This window comes from Syngnathus scovelli, chromosome 7, assembly GCF_024217435.2.
Source record: "Syngnathus scovelli strain Florida chromosome 7, RoL_Ssco_1.2, whole genome shotgun sequence".
NCBI lineage: Eukaryota > Metazoa > Chordata > Actinopteri > Syngnathiformes > Syngnathidae > Syngnathus > Syngnathus scovelli.
The window spans coordinates 8,817,581-8,838,773 of NC_090853.1; the positions used below are offsets into that span (position 1 = coordinate 8,817,581).

General features: G+C 40.3%; 3 protein-coding genes across 5 annotated transcripts; 1 reads left to right on the forward strand and 2 right to left on the reverse strand.

Annotated features, from left to right (window-relative positions):
* Positions 1-486: 486 nt before the first annotated feature.
* Positions 487-5,789, forward strand: zgc:152863 (uncharacterized protein LOC562658 homolog). Of its 2 annotated transcripts, none has more exons than XM_049726243.2 (5): positions 487-648; positions 1,573-1,662; positions 2,265-2,486; positions 4,373-4,514; positions 4,782-5,789. In XM_049726243.2, exons 2-5 carry the CDS (start codon positions 1,581-1,583, stop codon positions 5,074-5,076), a joined length of 741 nt encoding a protein of 246 aa, XP_049582200.1. In that variant the 5' UTR covers positions 487-648; positions 1,573-1,580; the 3' UTR covers positions 5,077-5,789. The 2 variants fall into 2 exon arrangements, with proteins under 2 accessions (XP_049582200.1, XP_049582201.1); XM_049726244.2 differs by having other exon boundaries at positions 4,806-5,789.
* Positions 5,790-7,006: 1,217 nt separating this feature from the next.
* Positions 7,007-11,033, reverse strand: si:dkey-225f5.4 (kinectin). The gene is made up of 9 exons (XM_049726242.2): positions 10,911-11,033; positions 10,448-10,535; positions 10,249-10,372; positions 9,755-9,903; positions 8,856-8,998; positions 8,598-8,784; positions 8,295-8,428; positions 8,061-8,223; positions 7,007-7,125 (listed from the first exon to the last, which is right to left on the reverse strand). Exons 1-9 carry the CDS (start codon positions 10,997-10,999, stop codon positions 7,060-7,062), a joined length of 1,143 nt encoding a protein of 380 aa, XP_049582199.1. The 5' UTR covers positions 11,000-11,033; the 3' UTR covers positions 7,007-7,059.
* Positions 11,034-11,566: 533 nt separating this feature from the next.
* hif1al (hypoxia inducible factor 1 subunit alpha, like) lies at positions 11,567-20,367 on the reverse strand. 2 transcript variants are annotated; one of them, XM_049726224.1, is made up of 16 exons: positions 20,317-20,335; positions 20,155-20,245; positions 17,559-17,749; positions 17,316-17,476; positions 15,809-15,890; positions 15,587-15,705; positions 15,252-15,436; positions 14,937-15,043; positions 14,700-14,847; positions 14,132-14,292; positions 13,507-13,673; positions 13,351-13,446; positions 12,818-12,966; positions 12,587-12,707; positions 12,380-12,494; positions 11,567-12,151 (listed from the first exon to the last, which is right to left on the reverse strand). In XM_049726224.1, the coding sequence occupies exons 2-16, from the start codon at positions 20,190-20,192 to the stop codon at positions 12,093-12,095; spliced, it is 1,899 nt and encodes a 632-aa protein (XP_049582181.1). In that variant the 5' UTR covers positions 20,193-20,245; positions 20,317-20,335; the 3' UTR covers positions 11,567-12,092. The 2 variants fall into 2 exon arrangements, with proteins under 2 accessions (XP_049582181.1, XP_049582180.1); XM_049726223.2 differs by having other exon boundaries at positions 20,155-20,367.
* Between the last annotated feature and the right edge of the window lie 826 nt (positions 20,368-21,193).

Sequence of the window (21,193 nt, forward strand, 5' to 3'; positions counted from 1 at the left end):
ATTTATTACTGTTTATCAGTTTTGACGCAGTCGTTTGCTGCCCTCTGGCGGCCAAATGCAGAACAGTTTTTATTTACTGTTAAATAATTGTTATGGGTTCCTCCTTTCTATTAAGCTGTAAACGTTGTAAAATATGTCTGAAATTCTTTAAGTAGGCCTAAAAATGTGAAAAAATCTTTATTCTCGTAGCATCTCTTTTGAGTAGGGTCATAATACGCCTTCGTACCCTTTATTCAGCGGTTTATTTTGAACTTATACACATTACATCGGCCTTATTTCAGTTTTATGTGCATCAATTTGACCTTATAAACCCCCCCCCCCCCCCCAAATGCTAAAAGGGTGAGAAGGGGAAAGAAATATTTTTTTGCGTGGAAAATATCACCCGTTGCAAGATTCCGCCTTGCTCCCACGTACGTTTCACTTCTTCCAACCACCGATAGTTCCGCTGGGGGGCGCGGCTGACTACTCACCCGAAGCCAATCAGTCTCATCGGCGGCTGTTTCCTCATGCATCTGATCCCAGAACGGTTGCGGAGGTGGGGAAAGAAGCCAAAGAGGCAAGACGCTGACAAGTCGAGAAGCCACTTGTTGTTGCCGAGCAGCGAGCGGCGGTCGTCGGCTTCATTCGTCACCTCTCCGCTGCCTCCAGGTGAGACCTTCACGGTTCAATTATCTTGTCGTTAATGTCACCTTCTAACACTTGTGACGACATACACAAATCGAAAGATAATATGGTCCATATAGGGTTGGTTGTTATGTTATGTGACTGTAAAAACATTATTTATTTTTTAAATGTTTTTTTAAAGCGATGATTTTGTGTTTTAGTGGACTTCCTGTAAGGTTGGACAACCTATGGCCAGCGCTAAGCAATTCTAAAAACAAATGACCTGCTCTTAATGTTTTATATTTTTCCACATTTTCCCCCTGATAACATAATTCAAGCGTTCCATTTCACGTTGATATTCAACAAGCCTCAGTGGCGAACCTGCTGCATGCCTACGCAGCACATGGTCACGTGACACATATCAGCACTATGTAATGAGTTGACCTCACACAGATGTCCTATCTGTTGACATGACAACACAACGCACACAGAAATATATTTACACTATACACAAACACTCACATTCCAAGTACCCTACGTGTTTTGATTATACTATTTATACTTAAAATGTTACAATCAACCTACAAGGGACTACAGATGGAAACTGACAGCTATAATCTGACACATTCATTTTTTAAATAAATCAAATATATGTATAACAAATGTACACTCCACCTCCAATAAGAATATTTCAAGAAAAATCCGGGCTAGCCCTCCACTAAGGGGAAACAAAATTACAAAATCCTTCCGAAATCTGCAAAGGATCCACAGGAGTCAAACTACGAATATGCTGGTGTCCACTGTACACGGGTATATTAAGAAGGAACTTGATGTCATGGTGTTTTTATATCACATAATCATGATTGTATCTATTGCCTGGGTCAAAAGCAACATGTGGTATTCAAGTGTCAAACATTTCTACATAAGTCTTCTTAAAATGCCTGCTCAAAATTGCCACATGCTCCACAGGAAGTTGAATGTCTGCATCATCGTTGTTTCCATGGCCATGTCCACACACCATCATCATCCTCTTGACGTCCTTACCACACCTTTTTGCAGGTAACCACACACCTAAACCCCATAGTGGGCCATCCATTTGGTCCCTGGGCTTTCAGTGGGTATGCATTGAAGTTTTTTTTTTTCCATACTATGCAGTGCTATCTTTTCCGTTCTGTATCACAATGAGATGGTTTGACAACAATTTACAGTGCAAACAGTAAATTTGAATCTTGCCCAGGGTCTTGCAATCAATCAACCTCATACACAAATGTGTAACTTTCAATTTAGAAGACTAAATTTATAATCAGTTTACATTTGAACTTCCGTCCAGAGTACAAATATTATATTGCCAACATGACCAAGGAATTTGACTGTGTTAGCCGTACCTAAAGACATAATGGCACTAACGTGTTCACGGACACCAATATTTCCTTTCTCGAGCTGTACTAGGGATTTTGAGGAAGCAAAAAACTTTTGCAGGTTAGCCATAATGTTTTGCTATTTGTATGAACTGTATTAAAAAAATGCACTTAACTGTTTTGCAAATTTGTACCATCCACATCCTGGAAGCACTACAGCCAAGACATATCCTCCAAAATGAAGAAAATAAACTGAATAAATTGACTCAATTCACATAGTTATGCCACTGCCCTCTTCTACAGACGCCAATGCGCTTCCTACAGGCCGTATGGGCAACTGCACCCACCCATTGGTCCCGGAGCACGGGGGCTTCCGCTGTGAGCCATCCCCCTGCCGAGGTTTCCCCCACAGGAGCTCCGTACACCTGTTCTGTGAGAACGGCTATCACACAGCCAAGTCTCCCGTCTCCTGGTGCCATCACGGAGCTTGGAAGCCCCCCATTCCCGCTTGCATCCGCATCAGAGGTGAGCATTCAGGAGGTCTGCCTTATTGGTTCAAAGTGGCCATTTCCAGATATTTTTCAAGATGTGGTCTGAATGACACCGAACTTAGAAAATTCTACTCTTAAAACAAGTTGAGCCATTTGTTGTTGCTATCATTACTAGACCTGCAAAAAATTCTCAAGAGGACGTCAGAAAAACATCATGTATGCCATTTCCAGGGTTCCACGCTGATTAAATTCTAGACTCAGATTTTGTTTGATTGATACTACACTGAACAGATGGTTCATGCTCAATTCCGGTCTTTGCATGTGGGCGGTGCATGGTAGCAAATCTTGATGACTCGCCATAAAATACAAAACTAGCTGAAGATGACTTAAAGACAAATTCGGATAGCCATGAGTAGACCCACAAAAATGTCTCAAGAAAGCATGTCCAAGAAAAGGCATGAAGTTGCTGTTTTGGTTCCAAACCACCATTTTAAGCTCCTTTTAGACATTTCTAATTCCTACATCAACTCACTTTTCTTAGATATTGTTTTGATTGTTACCAAATTTCAAACATTCAACTCCCAAAGCCAGTATGACTTAGCAACATAAGACATAATAGAAATGTTTTATAAGTCGATCCAGTGTCTTCCTCAAAAATTCTATATGACACATTCAATATGACCATTTTAGGCTCATGGTTGCAATTTTTATGGCTTACCATAAAGGCCTACTGTATTTGTATCATATCGCGGATCTGGAGCTAAACGTGCTGACCTACATTCTGTCAAAACTTCTTGTTTTCGTCCTTCCGCAAGCCACTGCTGGGTTAGTTTCACTCTCATTAGGTCGCTTGGTTCTCCTCCCTGAAACCAGGTCACATATTGAGCACTGTATCGTGTTATATTGTACACAGATTTGAATCCCTAATTTGAAACTGCCAACTTATTTCAAACTAAAATCTTAACAAAGGCTTCAGAATGTAATTTGAAATCTTAACTCGGGCTTTAAGGTCAAACCCTGACTTGAAACTGTAACCTTTGTTTGAAACCAGAGCTTGAAATGCAAATTGGAACCCCCAGATACAGTCTTGAAACTTTAACTTGAGCCAAACTTTGAAACCTTTATTTGAAATATAACTCTGGTTATAAACACTAATCCAGGCTTTCAACTGCAACTTGATAAGGCGAAATTCCCAGTAAACTAATTTGTAACCACAACTCAAAACCCTAAGCCTTAATTGAAACTCTAAATCAAAAACCTAATTTGATACCCCTAACCTAGACTGGAAACCCCAATTTGAAACATTATCTCTGGCTTGAAACCCTGCCAATCACTCAAGGGTGATTGTTGTCGTGTTCGGTGTACTGTGTGTGGTTTTGGTGCCATGTCTTCTTCTTCTGTCAGTGGGTCTACAAGCAGGAAGTGAGAGCTCAGAAGAGGAAGTGAAAGAAGCCACCAGAATTAACGCAAAGCTGACAGACAGGAAGCACCAAACAAACCGCTCAGATATCAAAAACCTGTCCACTCTTTTACCGATGAAGCACTGCAGTGCGGTGATAGAAACGAAAGCCTCTCAAATAACACTTGAGTATGAAACACTAACCGAGGCTAAACCCTAATTTGAGACCATGACCATATATTGAAATCCTTAACTTGAAATCCTTTTATAAACCCACCATGCCCTGCACTAATGCGGATAGAATCAAATGGAATACTGTTTAATCAACAATTTGAAACCTTAATCCTCATTTGAACCTCCAATGCAAATTGCAAACCCTACTTTGAGAACCTAAATTTGTCTTAACTTGAAACCCTCACCTGGACTTGACACTCTAATTAGAATTTTAAGCCTGTCGTGAAATCTTAACTCATGTTTTAGACTTTAACCCTGGCTTGAAACACGGCTACTTGTCACCACAGGGGGTGCTCGTGTCAACGCGGGTGGAGAAAACTTTGGCGTGCCCAATATGGCCACGACGGCTGTGAGCGTGTCCATTTTTTTGCTCACCACCACCGCATGCCTTGTGGTCAAGTCCCGCCTCTGTCCCTGTCAATCACACAGGTGAGGTCCCTCACATATAACTCACATATGTCACAAAGTGCGTGTCACCTATCACATGACACGTGTCATTGGACACCTGTCGCATCTCTGACATGTAATGATGTGTTGCATGACTCATGTTACATCACACATCAAGTAACGTTTTTAACATGTTACTTGTTACATGACGCATGTCACATCATGCATTTTTCACTTCTTGATGTGTGTCATTTGTATCACATAACATGTCACATATGACATCGCATGCCGTTACATGTCACACGACAGGTCACATGATGTGTCTCCCGCCAGGCGTCGGTCTTCGGACCAACTAGACCTGATGGCTGAGGTACATCCTATCTCGCTACCGTCCTACGAGGAGGCGATGTATAGCAGCTGGGGTCAGCCCCTCGCTTCCTCCCGCTCGCCAAACCCGGGACCCACCCAGCTCCTGCTGGCCCGGGAGCCGCTAGGCGATCAAACCAGCCCTGACAATTCTCCGCCCCCTTACGAGGAGGTCCAATCACGAAGGAGTGACAACCGACAGCTACGCGTTTCTCTGTCGGACGACAAAGATGTTTGAAGGACAAACTATGAGGTGGTTTCGATTGACAGCTAATGGATGTGATGACTTGGCACTTTGTTCCCCCCTTGTATTAGGTCAGATGCAGCTGGCTGACCAAAGCTCATTGGCCAGTTTGCACTCATCTGACCTATGTTGTACTGTATGTGTGTGTGTTAGTGAGTGAGTGTGAGCACGCTGTTATAGAAACCTGTGTTTTCATGGCAACCAACCTGGATTTATCACGTTATTTCAAACAAGTTATATTGCCGAATTCATTTGAAGGGCAATGGAAGCTCTCAAGCCCAACATGAAATGTTAAATTAAATTAACCCTGACTTGAAACCCCAAATTTTAACTCTTCTCTTGAACCAGCCAAGCCTTGAAATAGTAACTTGAAACCCTAACCCAGACTTAAAACCCTAATTTAAAATTCTAACTCTAGGTTTTTAAGACCTAACCGTTTTGAAACGCAAATTTGCAACCAGCTACACCTAACTCAATTTCAGCTTAACTTTGAAACCTGAATTCATGCCTGCTTGGAATCTGAATTTAAAACTGCAACCCAGGCTTGTGACTTGAGAGTTTCTACTGTATCCACAAACAGAATATTTGAATGAATTTATGAGATTATATTTATATGAGGTAGATCAACTTGCACACTGAATGTATTTTTCTCTTTAACGCCATACTGTAAATTATATCGACATACTTGATAAATATCTTTTCATGTCTGTTTTGTCATATTTAAAGTTCTTATCCCCTTTCCCTTATATTCTTTCTAACTTCCCGAAACTCATCTATGTCTTTTGAAACTCCTCAGTTCTTCTAAAGCTTAACCCTTTCCATCAGGGCTGACTTAGATGCTCCTATCAAGTTATTCTAGGCTCAACTAGTGCAGTACGCTAGTGTGTGTAACGAGTATTTGCGGTCCTAACAAGGACAGCTTAATATATTTTAGTCTTAAAAAGTGCAACAAAACCATAGGGAAGGACCCACTGTAAAAAGGACATGGTTAGACCAACGTATTGTGCCTCGGCACAGGCGTTGGATAACTTGGGAGGGACTGGTGTCCTAAAACTGAGGTGGTTAGAATGCAGACGAATCTTTCCTGCTCCTGTCATCTACCACTAGCAGTGGCCGGGGTCTAAAGAGAGTTTTTTACCCTTAAAACGGAGATCCGGTCTCTGGATGAGCTTGGTTTTGATACCTTCTGACGTTTTAGTTTCATTCAGTGGAATTTGCCACCAAAGCAGGAAACTAGAAACCACACACCGAGATGATTCATCTTAATCAATTCCGAACGAGTGGTTTAATGTGGTGCAGGAAACAAACAAACAAAAAAAAAATCCCCACTGACTAGTAGTGTGATGAATATAAAAAACTACATTAGAATAACAAATCTCACTTTTAGTAACACATCAGTTTACAATTATTATTATTAAAATTGTTTGGCGTTGAATGTAAAGAAAAAAGAAGTTGACTTTTCGTAAAGTGACCACAGGCACACACACACTCTCTCTAATATGCTAATACACTCTTAAGACACACACGCACAATTTCATGAATGAGGAAAGGGCATTGACGAGTTGTGGCTGCAACTTTTGTTTATGTAACTTATCATTTTGGCTTGACTCTCCTACCATGAAGTATGTTTGAGTGAAGCTCATCATCATGACCAGTAACAAGCGTGAGTACCACATTCAATAATTCCCCGGTTCATGTTTTAGTTAACATTTTAACAAACTCGACTCGAATATACAAGTGAAATGAGACTGCACTCTAGTATGCGACAAAAAATGAAGTAAAATTACTCCGTACTTTTTCAAATTAACTTTTCGTAAATTAGCGCTTTTGCCTGGTACTTGGAGTAAAACTGTTCATCAGTATTACCTTGTCATTTCCACTATAGACCTTATTTACACACACAGACATTAATATATTCATTCCCTTGACTGTTTCACTTGTTTTATTTATTTGAATATAACGAAAGAGATGAAAGCATCAGACGAGAGGATTGGTGCAAAGAAATATGAGCCAGTCGCTGAGGCTGCCATCAGGGTTTTGGGGCTGAGAGCAAAAAGGGAAGGAGAAAAAAAATATAGTTCACACGATTGAGGCACATGATTGATGCTAACAAATTATTTGAGGCTAATAATTCGTTAGGGATGAGCCATCCCCAGGTTTTGGCATTGGGCCGATACCAGTCACTTATGTTTGAGGCGCCCTCTTGTGGCCGCTGCGCAATCAGGACGTAGTAAATTACATGGAATGACCGCTTTTTTTTGTGAACTGCATCCTTGCCCATCCTGTCATATGCCCATTAGGATGCAATTTCTTTCTTTCTTTATGTATAAGGTTTATAAAGATGCTCACAGAGCATTATTAGTATGTAGCTACCAAAACGCAAAATGTTAATTTGCTAACTCACTTTGAGGGGCTGACACTGTTTTTCTGTGAATTGTTTGTATTTTTCCTCTGGATAGTTGTGATTTATTCTATTTTATTTTCAATACAAAGTTTTTCTTGCTTTTTTGAATAGGTTAAAAAAAAAACTATCATCACTTGCCGATATAAAATAGGAACTTCACAGAAACATTTCTGCCATATTACCTGAACCTATTTTCCAACTTCATAGTGTTATGCCCAACAATGAAACTATATTATTTTGCAACTCAATTTTATACTAAAATGCTATATATACTAAAATTCAAGTAGTTGTTAGTTTTGTTTGCATTATATTGTTATTTTATTACACATCCTAAAAATTCAGGGTTGCTTGTGTTTTATTATTGTCATTTTAATTCTTTATTGCAGGATGACTGTTCTGTCATAAATAAACAAGAGGTCTTTCTTTAAAATGAACTTTCATTGATTTAAATGATTTGTGCTATTGATTGGTGCCAATTGTCAATGATACTCCAATGACTGGTGAAATTTCTTAGGATGATTAGTGCTAATAATTGAAGGTAATGATGAATGCCTATGATGCGCGAGCGTCACACCTGTAAAGTGGCGATGTTCAGAGGTTGTCCATCTCTTCGTACATCTCGCAGGCGTATGGCTCCGGCCTTGGGGTAGCCTTCCTGCACCTCCAGATGGCATAAGATGGACGCCGACTTGAGGTACACAAGCACACGCTGAGCGGGACACCAGTCAATGGCAAAGCTGAAAAATTAAGCGGGAGTGTCCGCGTCAGGTCTCGGACAAACAGGAGGAGGACGCTTACCGGAACCCACCTGGATCTCAGATGCTGAATCTCGGCCAGCAGATCTGCCTGACCAATGTAGTTCTCTGCCACCTCCAACAGGGCGGCGCTGAGCTCGGCGGGGCGGCCCGAAACATCTTCCTGTAGCTGCTTTGTCAAGCTCGCCTGATCATATCACAAATCACACTTCATTCACTCATTCCGTGCTCCATCATTTCTATGGTGATATAGACTCCCCTGCCACTTGATGACAGAAAAATGCTTCTTTTGTCCAAATGAATACCCACAACTGATTTCAAAATGGAATCAAACAATACTCAAGAGTTTTTCATACCGGATCAACCCGAAGCGTGAAGCGGTTATCCTGGCTCCAGATGATTGACAGCTTCAACGGATCAGGCTCATTGAAAGCCAGGTTGGCGGGGGGGCGTGGCCTCAGCTCAAGAGATACCTGCGATTGGTTGAAGGACAGCAGGCTGACATGCGCCACCTCCTGCACGGCTGCCAAACACGACTGCAAGCTAACAACAGCATGCTGCATTATTTAACGTGTCATGTCTCTTGAGCCGTCCTGTGACTTGATGACACTCACGCCTTTCTGGAACACTCCCAGCCATCCAAAGGCCTGAGCTCCGCATCAAGCTCTGCCTTCAGCAGAGTCAACTGACCATCACGCTCCTGCAATGCTTTGCGTGCCTCGTTCACGTTCGCCTGTAAATCCTCACGCTGCTGCTTCTGAAACACACACACACACACACCCACGTGAAAATCCCTTTTCTAATTTGAATGGATACCCCACTTTGTTTACACTAAAGTGTTACTGAGAATCATGTTCTACTGCAGCAACTAACAATTATTTTAAAGCAGTAATCGAATAATTTGTTGATTATTTTGTTAATTAATCGATAAATTGGATTGGAAAGACATGTTTTAATTTCCAACCCCAAAACCGTGCAATTTCTGCACAAATATGATTCAGTTACGGATTTTATCTGTAACGTGACAAAATGGGGAAAACTTCACTATCATTCAAATCAACAATTTCCAAAGTACAAATAGACGCCTGCAAATATTTTATTTTGAGTCACACAAAGCTAATCAGTCTGCGTTCATGGAGGACAACAGAAATCTGAGGGCATCTACTGTTGAATCTAAAATTAAACAAAGCCTCTAAATGACAAATCGAAAATTTGTGAAACTAATTCTCAATTCATCTGATAATTGATTAGTTGTTGATTAATCAAAATTATTCCAAACAAGTTTTGCTGTTATTTTTTTGCCTTTTGCCTTTTAAAAAAAAAACAAAAAACCAAACAGCAACAAACAAATAGTATTTTTCACAGCATCAACTTCCCATGAAAGTTCACAAGCAGTGCACTCAACTATGGAAGTTGTTAAAAAAAAAAAAAAAAGATCATTCTGAAAAATACACTCAAATGAATTGTTAATACCAATTAATTACCCACACCTAGTGGAATATTGTGTGTGTACCTTAGCTTGCAGGTGTTGCAGTAGTTGTGTGACTTTGTGTCGTCTGTCAATGATATTTTCTTGCAACCTGTCAATCAGCTCCTCCGTATTCTCTGCTGTCATTCTGCTTTCTGCCTTCAAAGCCTTCCAGTGGCTTCGAGCTCTTTCCTCTGTGGTCAGCAAACAGACTGGTGTTTGACATCATATATACACAAATAAATAGATAGAAAAGCTTTATGATAGCAATGGTAATTTTCGTAAGCTCCAATGTGGTGTTCCATAATTATACGTTGAGATTAGGAAAGCAAAATATTTTTTTTTTTGTGTCAGTTTTACAGTAAACTTGTGATAAAAAAGTGACAAACTGCTTGGTGCAAGTGCTCTATGCCTCTTAGAGAAAAGTGTGAAAGCAAGACTTCATTTTCTTTAAAGTGATGAGATTTGATAGTCTGGGTGGGAACCTCCCTTGCAATCAATGGGGGTTCATTGTACTTTCTGTAGGCAGGTGGGGCTACCTGGCTGCATTGGACAGGGCTGTGTCAGCAGTTGTTGGGCACGTGGAAGACCCTCCAGCTCACACATCATGGAGTCCAGAACAAACAGCTGACGCCACAGAACCTTCTGCATACGCCGTTTATCCTGCACCCATGCACAAAACAAATGAGGACATGGATATCTCGGTGATCAAAACCATCAGAGGAGGAAGATGAAAACCTGGAGGATGAGGAATTTCTCTCCTGCAGGGTCCAGCTCCTCATTGTCACACGGCACCGGAAGGGTGGGATCACAGCGCTGCAACACACTGAGAAACATATACACACACATTTCGACTTGCACTCAGCACAAATAGTGTTATAATTTTAATCATGACGTCATTACGTCGCCATCCATCATCTGATCGCTTTCTCACACGGGTCGCGGGTCTGCTGGAGCAAATCCCAGCTATTTAATTTTTGGGGTAAAGGTTGCTTATGTCGCTGTGGTGCGGTTAGAATTAGCATTAAACACATTAAAAGACTTCTAAAAGAACATTTTTATTTCAGTTATGGGTAAATTTTTTCCCTACGAGTATCTAGTTCAAATAGAACATATCCCATTAACTAGCAACGAGTTCCTTGCGTATTTAACATGTTAAACTGCTCAGCAAGTAGCATCTAGAAAGAAACGCCAAACTTACTTCCGAACGGCTGACGTTATTGCTGAATTGTCAGACATTTTTGTTTTCAAATCCCCCGCGCTGTAAACTTTGTCGCTTGTTGATGACATCACTCACCGTATCCTTTTAGATGCATTAGCGCCACCCCGTGTTCCATGAAATTAACAAAAAAGAAATGAACCCCCCCCCCCCCCCCTGCAAAGATTATCAGGAAGCTAATCTAAAATAAATTAAATAATGTAAGCAAATCAAAGATATATTGGACGAAATAAGATGAAAGTCTCAATTCCCACTTTCTGATTTTAAAGTCAGAAAGTGGGAATTCTCACTTTAAAGTCAGAATTCTTCTGCCTTTATTCTCAGAATTCTGAGAAAAAAAGTGAGAATCCTGTCACCCCCTTTTCTTCTTCTTCTTCACTGGCCCTAATCCTCTTCCATAGAGAAGCAACTCGCTAAAATGGTAAAATTAATTTTGAAACCTGATGTAAACCTGTGCAGTGAAGTATCATTTACTATGCTGTTCCGTATCTTTATTTGTATACTACAGTCTACTAAAAATGCTTTTGCAGCCACTGGTACATGGTAGACTTTTCATATCGATACTATATACTAAAATTTTATATATAGAAAAATATTTTTCACCATGTTTTTGTTAGTGTGGACACATTGAATATCGCTGGTGTTAAAACCGTTTATTTTATTAGGCACATTAAAAATAATCTTTACCAACCCTGTTCAAAAATTCATGTCCGTAAAAACATTTCCAAAACCAACAATGCCTCAAAATTAGCAGTTTACTCCTTCTACTGTCAATCCAAAAACTAGCAAATGCTAAACTCGGTACTCAACTACTGCATGATTATAGTACACTTGTATAAATCAAAAGGTGAATACGTTTTTGTATTTTTTTTAAATGATCATATAAGGAGTGTTAGATCATCTGATTTCACTCGCTCAGGGCATTCATTCAGAAGAAACACAAATAAATGCCCCCCAAAAGTGATTTCACTTGATAAATGTACAGATGATTGATAATTAAGCATACAAAAATATGCCACTCAAAGGCCTTTGTGCATTAGATTAGCAAAGCATCATCATTTTCTGAGCTTATAAAGTAGCTGGTTGGCTGGCCGCCATCTGAGTGTGCGCATAAGACAAAAGATGACGATGAAGACGGAGACCACCACGATAATGACAGCTTGGTCAGGACATAGGGGACAAGTCAGGGGGCGGCTGGGATTTGAAGATGTCCAGCAGCAGCGCTGTCAAACATATCAAATGTTAGATGTCATATCAATATATCATATGAAATTTAATGTCAATTTATCTGCAATGCGTAATATTTACATCATATTTAATGACTATGCATATGTAGTTCAATGTCTATTAATACTTAGTTAATAATATGTACATGTCTGTGTAACATTTATTCTGTACGTGCAATATCATATTTCCAATGTATTGAAGCCGTTTTAGTTGTGCAAACCTACATGTGGTGTCACAGAGTCCTCTCATGCTCCCCAAGATGGGATCCCTGTCAGTAAGAAGATGACTTTGCCCCTTGGTGCCCAGCTTCCCATCTGATTGGCTCTCCTTCAGGCTACCCTGTGTTAAAAAAAAAAACAAAAAAAAAACAGCATTGACTTTCAATAACAGTTACATTTTCCACTCCGACCACAACATCATTTCTCGCTCACCAGTAGCGCATGGTTGAGCAAGAGCCGGTCCTCCGGGGAGGCGGCATTGCTGTTATGCTTGTGACGCTTGATGTTCTCTGCCATCAGCTGAGACAGAGCATCCTCATCCAGGTTGTGAGCCCTGAAAACAACAACATGGTGGCCACTATTGCAACTTTATTATCATAGCATCATTTTGCATATCTTGCATATCTATTTTTTTCTTCTGCATGTTTCCATATGGTTTGTTACCGTTTCCTATTGATGGCGGCGAGCTCAGGTGGTAGCTCTGCCTTAATTTCAGTATTGGCCTCTGGGACAGTGTTGAAGAAGCTGAGCTGGAAGTCGTCATCCATAGAGATGTAGGGAGCCAACATGTCCAGATCCATACCATCCATCACCTGATAACACACACATCCATTTCCTTAGGTTTGATGTATTTGTGTTAGTTTTATATTTAAAGAGTACATATATAAAATGACTGTTTTAAATTGATGTTATATATTTACCTTGGTTTAATTGTATTTTATTTTTTTACAAAATTAAATGCCAAGGGAGTTATGCATTTGATTATTTTTAAAAACATACATTTTTTAAATATCTTTTTGTATATTTTGAAACCAAAATATGTACTTCAAAATTATTTTAAAATAAACCACAAAAGTATGATACGTTACAATTTCACAAGTATAATGAAAGTCATATTGTTATGATAACATCCTCCAGAACTTTTTTTTCTCCCCATCGCCTGTCAATGGTGTGTACCCAGTGAACCTGCTGCTCACCTGCTGCACGTTATCCTGTGTCTTTTCACCATCTTCTGGCCAAAAGGCAAAGAACTTCTCAACCTTATTGACGTCACCCACACCGCTGTTATCGCTCTGAACAAAAACAACCCTTCAGCTCATGTCCCATGTTATGGGAGGAATTTTAGGATTTACCGGCTCAGGATCCGGTGAGGAGGATGCCCAGGATGAAGATTGCGGGGGAGTGTCGGGGTTGAAGATGGGAAGGAGGAGCTGGCGCAGCTGGGGAGTGCAAAGGTCCTGAGGGTTCTCGGGGACGTCACTTGGGCTTTGTGGCGTGGCGAAGGAAAGCGCTACAAAATCTGCGCAAAACAAGTGCAATGATTTTTTTTTTTTTTTTTAAATGCATTTTTGTACATTCTCCTTTTGCTCTTATTTTACATTGTTTATGATTTGTTACACTCAGGTGATTTTGTTTACTTTTTATCTTTTTTTTGTATATTGGAGGTTTGAAAAAAAAAAAATTACGACAGTATTTTTCCCACTTTTTGAATTTGTTATCACTGTTTGCAAATCTATCAGTCATTTTTTAGAAATGAGCAGGTATTGTTTTACATTTTTAAATAGCACTGTTTATAAATCTCTTCAACCATTATTTTTTTCAAAAATCAGTATTTGTCATAATAATTTCCTTTCTTATTTTTAAGAAATGAATCGCAGTGTTTGTTTCTTGTTTACTTGTCTTCTTAAGAGTGTAAACAACCAGCCACAACAAAATTCATGGAATAAAAAAATAGATACAGTCAAAATGGCGCCCCACCTCCTGTTAGTGGAGCGACAGTATCTGTGTCTTCTGGTGTGGGCGGGAGAAGAATCTCCTGCGTGCTGCTGCTGCATCTCTCGCCCACATCGGTGTCTTTGTCGAGGCTTTCGGATTTGATCTGCTCAGGGGAGAAAACCACATCCGACTGCTCCACGGCACTGCCAAGCACAATGAAGTTTAACTTATTTCATTATTCATCCATCATTCCGTGGTATTTGTGAGGGATATGGACAAGCCCTGCTAGAAATAGCAACGAACCATGACATGAAAAGCATGACTCAAATATTTATAGTTGCCTATATTGACCGTTGAAATTGTAATGTAAATGAACAATTTATGATCTAAAAACATTTTCATATTATTTCAAATCTACATAACATTTTTGTTAAACCATTATAGCAGTTTATACCATATCTACACAAGTAGGCTCTACAACAATCATTGAATTGACGACTGTACCTCAAGACATTGAATTCACATAGAACACAATTGAGGTTGTGCCTTGACAGCCGATATAGTTGGCCAGTTTGTAAAAGTAATTGGCCAGCCCTGGTCTATAGCGTACCTGAGCACAAAGTTGAGGCAGACCACGGCCTCGGCATGTGACGTTTTGTTGTTGTAGAGGACGGTGGCTTGAGTCTGGGCCCACACAAAGCCACCGCCGCTAGCCAGGAAGCGGTAGGGGCTGGTGCTCACCTGCCCTTTGGCCAGCACTCCACAAAGAAGGAAAAATAAAGTAAATCAAAGTGAAGGAACGTTGAATTGTTTTTCTCTACCCTTGGATGATACCAAAACAACTTACATGTGCGCAGGCTGTTGTTGACATGAATTGAGTCCAGCGCGTGATGAAACTCAAACACAGAGCGGCCGATTAGGTCCTCCGCCTTGTATCCCACCAGTTCGCTCAACCTGGTAAACAAACACAAAATGACTACTTGTACCTCATTTGTGATTCCCAAAAGAATAACTACTCCTACAAACTCAGATTGGAACCGCAACTGAGGGAAAAGTTAAAAACAAAATTCACTTAATATTACAATAAAAGCAAACATTCAACATGTGCTTGCCAGAGATTTTATTCCATGTGGATGTTTGAGACAGGCGCCTTGGTGCTCACCTGCCCTCGCATTGTGTGAAGTACATGTCCATGCTGTGCCGGGTGAGGAAGGTGTACGTGTCTAGGGGGAAGTCCACGCTAGATGGGTGGGGAATGGGCTCGCAAAGCAGTGTCATGACAGCGTTCTTGGAGGGCTCTGCAGACGAGTCATCCAGCATACGCATGTGACCCGTGCAGTGGAACACCTGGCAGAAAGAGACAATTGACGGCTTTAAAACCACAAAACAACGTTTCACTTTTTTTTTCTTGAAAAGTAGATTTCCATAAAACATTTAAACAAGGTAAATCCGTTAAAACACAGCATTTACAAAGAGTATACGTGTGTGCAACTATACCTTCCAGTTGGCAGACTTGAGGTTAACAGTGCGCCCCCTGTTGGTCAAAGTGTTCTTCAATCGCAGGAAGAAATTTATCTGGCTTTGCTTACTACCCCCGCTCAGTTTTTTACTGCATACTAAAAACAAAAAAAGCAGATGTTTTTTTTAAGCTGATTTTACTGTGTATACACTGCATACAACTTCATCATCATGATTAATATATAATTGGGTTTAGCTAACTTGGGTGCTGAAGGAGGTCCGTGAGATCTTCCTGGTCGCACGGATGAACAAAGTCATACACGCTCTGACCCAGAAGCTCCAACTGGAAAACACAAACAAACACAATCAAATTAATTTTACATACATAGAAAAGGGGGAGAGGAAGAGAAACAAAAGGATAATGGCAAGAAGGAGGATCAGCAAGAGGGTCAGGAACAGCAGCGGAAAGCGGAGAAGGGAGCAGGGGAAAAGTAGAGGGAGGAGGAGTGGGGAAAAGAGACAAGAACAGGGAGAGGAATAAAAGGAAAATGAAACGGATGAAAGTGTGAGGAAGGGAAGTATGAGAAAGAACTGGGGAAGAAGAGCAGTAAAATAAGTACTATAAGGCAGAGGGGTGAAAGAAGAGGGACAAGTGAAGGAGCAAATAAAAAAATGAGTAAAAGGAGCAAGGGAGGAGACTAAGTGTTCCAAGGCAGGAGAGAAGGAGCAGGAAGAATAAGAGAAGAGGGTAAAGAAGGGTAAGAAACCAGGATTAAGGATTGAGATAGGATTTGTAATACTTTGGCATTTTTGTCATATGTCTGTATTTCGATTTTCAGCTAACATTTCTGTGATTTTGTTTAATATTGGTGTTTTTCTTAAGTAAAGCCTATTTTGTGGCTTATTTGTAATATTTAACAAATATTCTGTATTTTTTCTTTATTCGTTATTCTTTTTTTGGATGTTTTTGCCAATTGTTGTATATACGTATGTCATGTTTCGCTATTTTGTACTATTTTAAATGATCTTTATTTTTACGATGATCTTTTTCTATGAGTGTATTTTTGCGGTATTTTAATGGTGGCCATATTTGTACTATTTTGAGAATTCTTGGTATCTGGTAGGACTGTGCAATGTTAAAAGATGCTAAACAAGCTCAACAACCCATGTGGACAAAGAACATCCTGTCGTAAAGCTCCTCCACCCCCTCACCACTACGGTTTAAAAGCATTTGTAGAGAGTTGCTTTGTGGAATACGTTTGTGGGTCCCAACCCCCGTTTTCACCATCCTGTCCCCTTCCCCCCCGGATTTTGCGGAAAAGTATGGGTACTGAAAATACTTCGAGATGGCTACATAAAATGAACCCAAGCACAAACGCGAGGTGACCACCCTCCACACACAAACATACGCGCGACGCACCTCTTTGGCCTCACAAAGCAGAAGCAAACAACAAACTGGAGCGGTCCAAGTCAAATTAAGGCTGCATTTGAAGTCCGCGTGATAGGCCCTAAAGCTGTAATTTGAACTGCTTCCAAACACGTGACCAACTGTTGACCTGTGAGGCAAACGTACGTAGGAATATTTGTTATACAAGTTTAATTTATGATACATATATATTTTATTTTGTCATATATGTTTTGTGCATTTTTTTTCCCACCTTCTATTTATGTTAATATTTTTGATGTCATTTTTACTCTCCAATTGTATTCCCTAATATTCGTGCATTTTTTTAAACGTACGTTTTTGTATTATATGAAGCATCGTTACCTGTGGGATACCGATGTGCTTGTTGACGTTGTCTGTCAGATAAATGATGTCTCCTTCTGCCGAAATCACCACAATAAAGCCAGATAGCGCTTGAGCGTACAGGATATCTGCCAAGTCCTCATCTTCCTCCTCCTCGTCGGACGCCCTTGGGCTCTCAGCCCCTGAGACCAAATCATTGAATTGAATAAAGTCCATGCAGCCATTTTGATTAGAAGCGGCCATTTTTTAAGGGCATGTTCCTACCGGGATGGAGGAAGCGTTGCATACGGAGGAAGCTGAGGGCGACCCTCATGATGGCCGCCTTGTCAAGATGTGTCGAGACGCGTCTGGGTAGGGGTAGGGTTCGAGCCAGGTTGTAGAATAGCTCTGTCTCCTTACCCCGTCTGCAGCGAGCCGCATCGCGAGAACGCAGCTTTCTCTGCTCTGAGCTGCTCCTGAACCAGGAAGAGAATAAAATAGAACTTAGCCATTGTTCTTCTATTGGAATGTGAACATAGTAGTAAATTCATAATTAAAGTATTTGTATGACAAACACTTGATGAAGCGGAAAAACAATAATTCCAGCGCAGAATTGCGCATGCATTCTTTTGTTGCATGGCCACAAATTCTTACGCCATTGTGCAAAGGAGTTTATTGCGCACCATTTGTAACCTTGTATTTTGGTACTGTCGTAAACTGGGGAACCACTTTGATTTTTATTTTTTAGGACCTGTTCACAACCCACCTATCACAGGTCTGTGATCTACTTCCAGGCCTTGACCCACCGGTTGAGAATCACTGCTCTAAATAAAACCACATCCACCTGATGTAGCTCTTCAAATGAAACCGACTGCCCTGCATACCATTTTCCTTTAAAAGCCTTTATGTAGTGCAGGAATGTTAAAAATGTCCCTTGGGCCTGCGGTGGGAACACTTTAAGAACAAGACCCCACCCCATATCCTGCCCTCAAACGCTAATAACAACTCTTCTGCTGCACAAATACTTGGGATTGCCAAAATAAAAGACTAAAGTCCAAAAGAGGAGAGAATGTCTTTAAAAGGGCTTCTCAGTTGTTGACAAACTGCTGGATACTCGCCATTTGACCTATCCCTCCCATTCTCACCCTTACCCCGCCTCATCCCCTGCAACCAGAAAACATTTCAGACAGGACAACACACTTTAATTCCATTTCAGGCACGCACGCGCACACACGCACACGTAGTTCAATTCCATTCCAGGCACGCACACACACACGCCACAATAAACCGATATTGTGCAGGAACACTCAGCCCCTGTGCAATTTGGCTCGTGTCTGTGTGTGAGAGCGATAGAGAGACAGACAGAAATAGACCAGAGAGCGAGAGAGAGTGAGAGAGAGAGAAACGATGCAAGAAGTAACAAGAGGTGCTCGGTTTGTTTATATTGGCATGTCTTCTGAATGGGAGACAGGAAATGCACACACACACATACACAAGAACACGTGCACACACATACACGTTTCAAGGAGAGGACATGAGGCAGAGATTTAACTGAATAGCAAATTGAACTTTTGGCCCACATGGATTGGAACATGCTGTTCATCAAAACAGGAAGTGATTGTGTGCGCATGTGGGTTACACAACACAACTTTGAGGATTTACAGTAGTCTTATTTTAACCTGTTCAAGTATGTTTGTCAGTAAACAGTTTAAATAAACAGCTTAAAGCCTATTTTCAAAAGAATATTTCACTATGTGCTTGTAGATCAGTCTCTGATCGCAATTGGACGTATTTTGGGGAGTAATCCGTGACTGATCAATGCCTTTTATTGCTGATCACACAAGACTACATCTTGTACCTTCAGCCTGTAACAAACAAGCGACCAGCCTGTATGCAGTGAAGGGTCCCCTCCCCCTTTGCCTAACGTTTCAAACCATTAACTGAATCATGGTATACATAGTTGCATGCATTTTCTGCCCTGCCAGATTCCTCAATTAACAAACAAATTGACAAACGAATTGATTATTAGAATAATAATTAGTGAGCAGTTATAAAATTGAAAAACGTACAGCTCATCCATGTCATCGTTCATTTGTCATTTGGGCCTGTGAAACTTTTGAAGGATTTGTGATGGTCTAATTTAAGCATCCATATTTATGATATATATAATAACTATATACATATTTGAACTTCTGCAAGTTTTGCAGTCATTACTGGTTAGCCTTATTTAACCTTACATATATATATATTTTATAAAAGTAGTTTTAATAGCGTTCTAACAACTTAAAACATTCCACACGTCAAAATTGTACACAACCTCCTGCTTCAACATTTTTGATCCATTGAAACCGTTCAAATTTGAAACTTTATTTCAGTTCATTCAGGCTTTATTCTCAATCCCCAGATTTGCACAACAAATTCCTAAATCAAGTTTTATCTTGCATACATTTCTTGACCGATTCAAACCATTCGAGCTCGTTTCTCCCTCTGCATTTCAATCATTCACAGCATTTCAATAAGTATTTCAGAATTCACATACCATGTCTACAACTATTCTCTTATAACTACTACAACTATTACGTATAACTACAACTACTCGATATAGATGCTTAATTTGGCAATACATAACGACGCTTTAAAAGGGATCAAGGAGCCAAATATGTCAACTTTTTTAGCAGACGATAGCAGGGACCACCCATCACAAGTGATCATAATAGTCGCTTTAAACGCTCGGTTTTTGTCAGAAACCAGTGAGCCGCCGTCAATGAATTTGGTGAGAAGTCACCGTCATGATTTCTTCATTCGACTCATTCTTCTCAAAAGTTTCTACACGACAAAAAAAAAAAAAAAAAAACAAGGGCGCAATTTGACGACATCTTACCCTTTGACGGTCACATTAGCTTCGTCTATGTCGTCCATGTTAGTTTGCTGGTGCTGAGATGTATCCTGTGGCTTGTTTTTGTCAGGGAGTTCTTAAAAAAAAAAAAAAAAAACGAACATTGGCGAGTGACGTGTCCAGGAAAAATACCTTTTCCGGTTGCACCTTTTCAAGATTGAAGTCACCAGGAGCTCATGTCACAGGTCTTCCCAGCAGCAGACAAGGGCACGAGAGTGACACAAACCTTAGAGCAGAGGCGTGTAATGTGCTGAAATTACACCGCATTCTTTAACCAGGCCCACTGAGCAGTTATTTACTTTATCCACATTAATACGTTATCAATTATATTACTGAGCACATTTTGCCCACCTCTTCTTTGGAGAGTCGCGCGTAAAAAATATCGAGAACTAACCAAACCAGTTTCGGAACTTTTCTTTATATTCAGACGAGGTGACAACGAAAATCAACAAAATATAAATTGCTCTATTTATCGCAACGGTTACATTTTGTTTTAAATTCGACTTTATTCTCGAAAGGAAACAAATATTTTCCGCTTTCTAGGCGAATTGATTGGCGAGCTTTTTTGTGGTCGCCCCGCCCCTCACTCGTCTTTGCTGTTTATCTTCAGTGAAGGTGCAATGAAGGTTGAGCCGCGGTGACCCGATCTGCACCCGAAGAGCGATCTGCGGTGGGATTTGTACGGCAACATGACTTGGACAAACTACATGCCACAAAAATCCTAAATCCCCAGAGTCGGTGGCAGTGTAATTATCAAATGATCATGTTGTATAGTTAATGTAAATGGTAACAATTACACTTTGATTTCATTTCTGATCACTTTTTTTCCCCCATCTTTAACTGTTTTGCAAAAACAAACTTTTTCTTGGGAAAAAGATGCATGAAAATTTAAACATTTATGGATATGGTAAATCGAGTGCACTTTAATATAGTGCCTTGTCTACATCACTTAGTGCTTATGCAATTGTCAAGAATAAACTATTTTTTCCCCATGAATTTCATATTTTATTCTATGGATTTGTTT

Coding starts and splice junctions, on each gene's coding strand:
- zgc:152863 (XM_049726243.2), top strand. CDS start 1,581: ATGTCTGCATCATCGTTGTTTCCATGGCCATGTCCACACACCATCATC. Junction 2,487..4,372: donor CGCTTGCATCCGCATCAGAG/GTGAGCATTCAG, acceptor TTGTCACCACAG/GGGGTGCTCGTGTCAACGCG. Junction 4,515..4,781: donor TGTCCCTGTCAATCACACAG/GTGAGGTCCCTC, acceptor GTCACACGACAG/GTCACATGATGTGTCTCCCG.
- si:dkey-225f5.4 (XM_049726242.2), bottom strand. CDS start 10,999: ATGTCATCAACAAGCGACAAAGTTTACAGCGCGGGGGATTTGAAAACA. Junction 10,536..10,910: donor ATAACGTCAGCCGTTCGGAA/GTAAGTTTGGCG, acceptor TATGTTTCTCAG/TGTGTTGCAGCGCTGTGATC. Junction 8,224..8,294: donor ATTCAGCATCTGAGATCCAG/GTGGGTTCCGGT, acceptor TTAATTTTTCAG/CTTTGCCATTGACTGGTGTC.
- hif1al (XM_049726223.2), bottom strand. CDS start 20,192: ATGGACGACATAGACGAAGCTAATGTGACCGTCAAAGG. Junction 12,708..12,817: donor GCCGCCATCAATAGGAAACG/GTAACAAACCAT, acceptor TGTTGTTTTCAG/GGCTCACAACCTGGATGAGG. Junction 12,495..12,586: donor TGCTCAACCATGCGCTACTG/GTGAGCGAGAAA, acceptor TTTTTAACACAG/GGTAGCCTGAAGGAGAGCCA.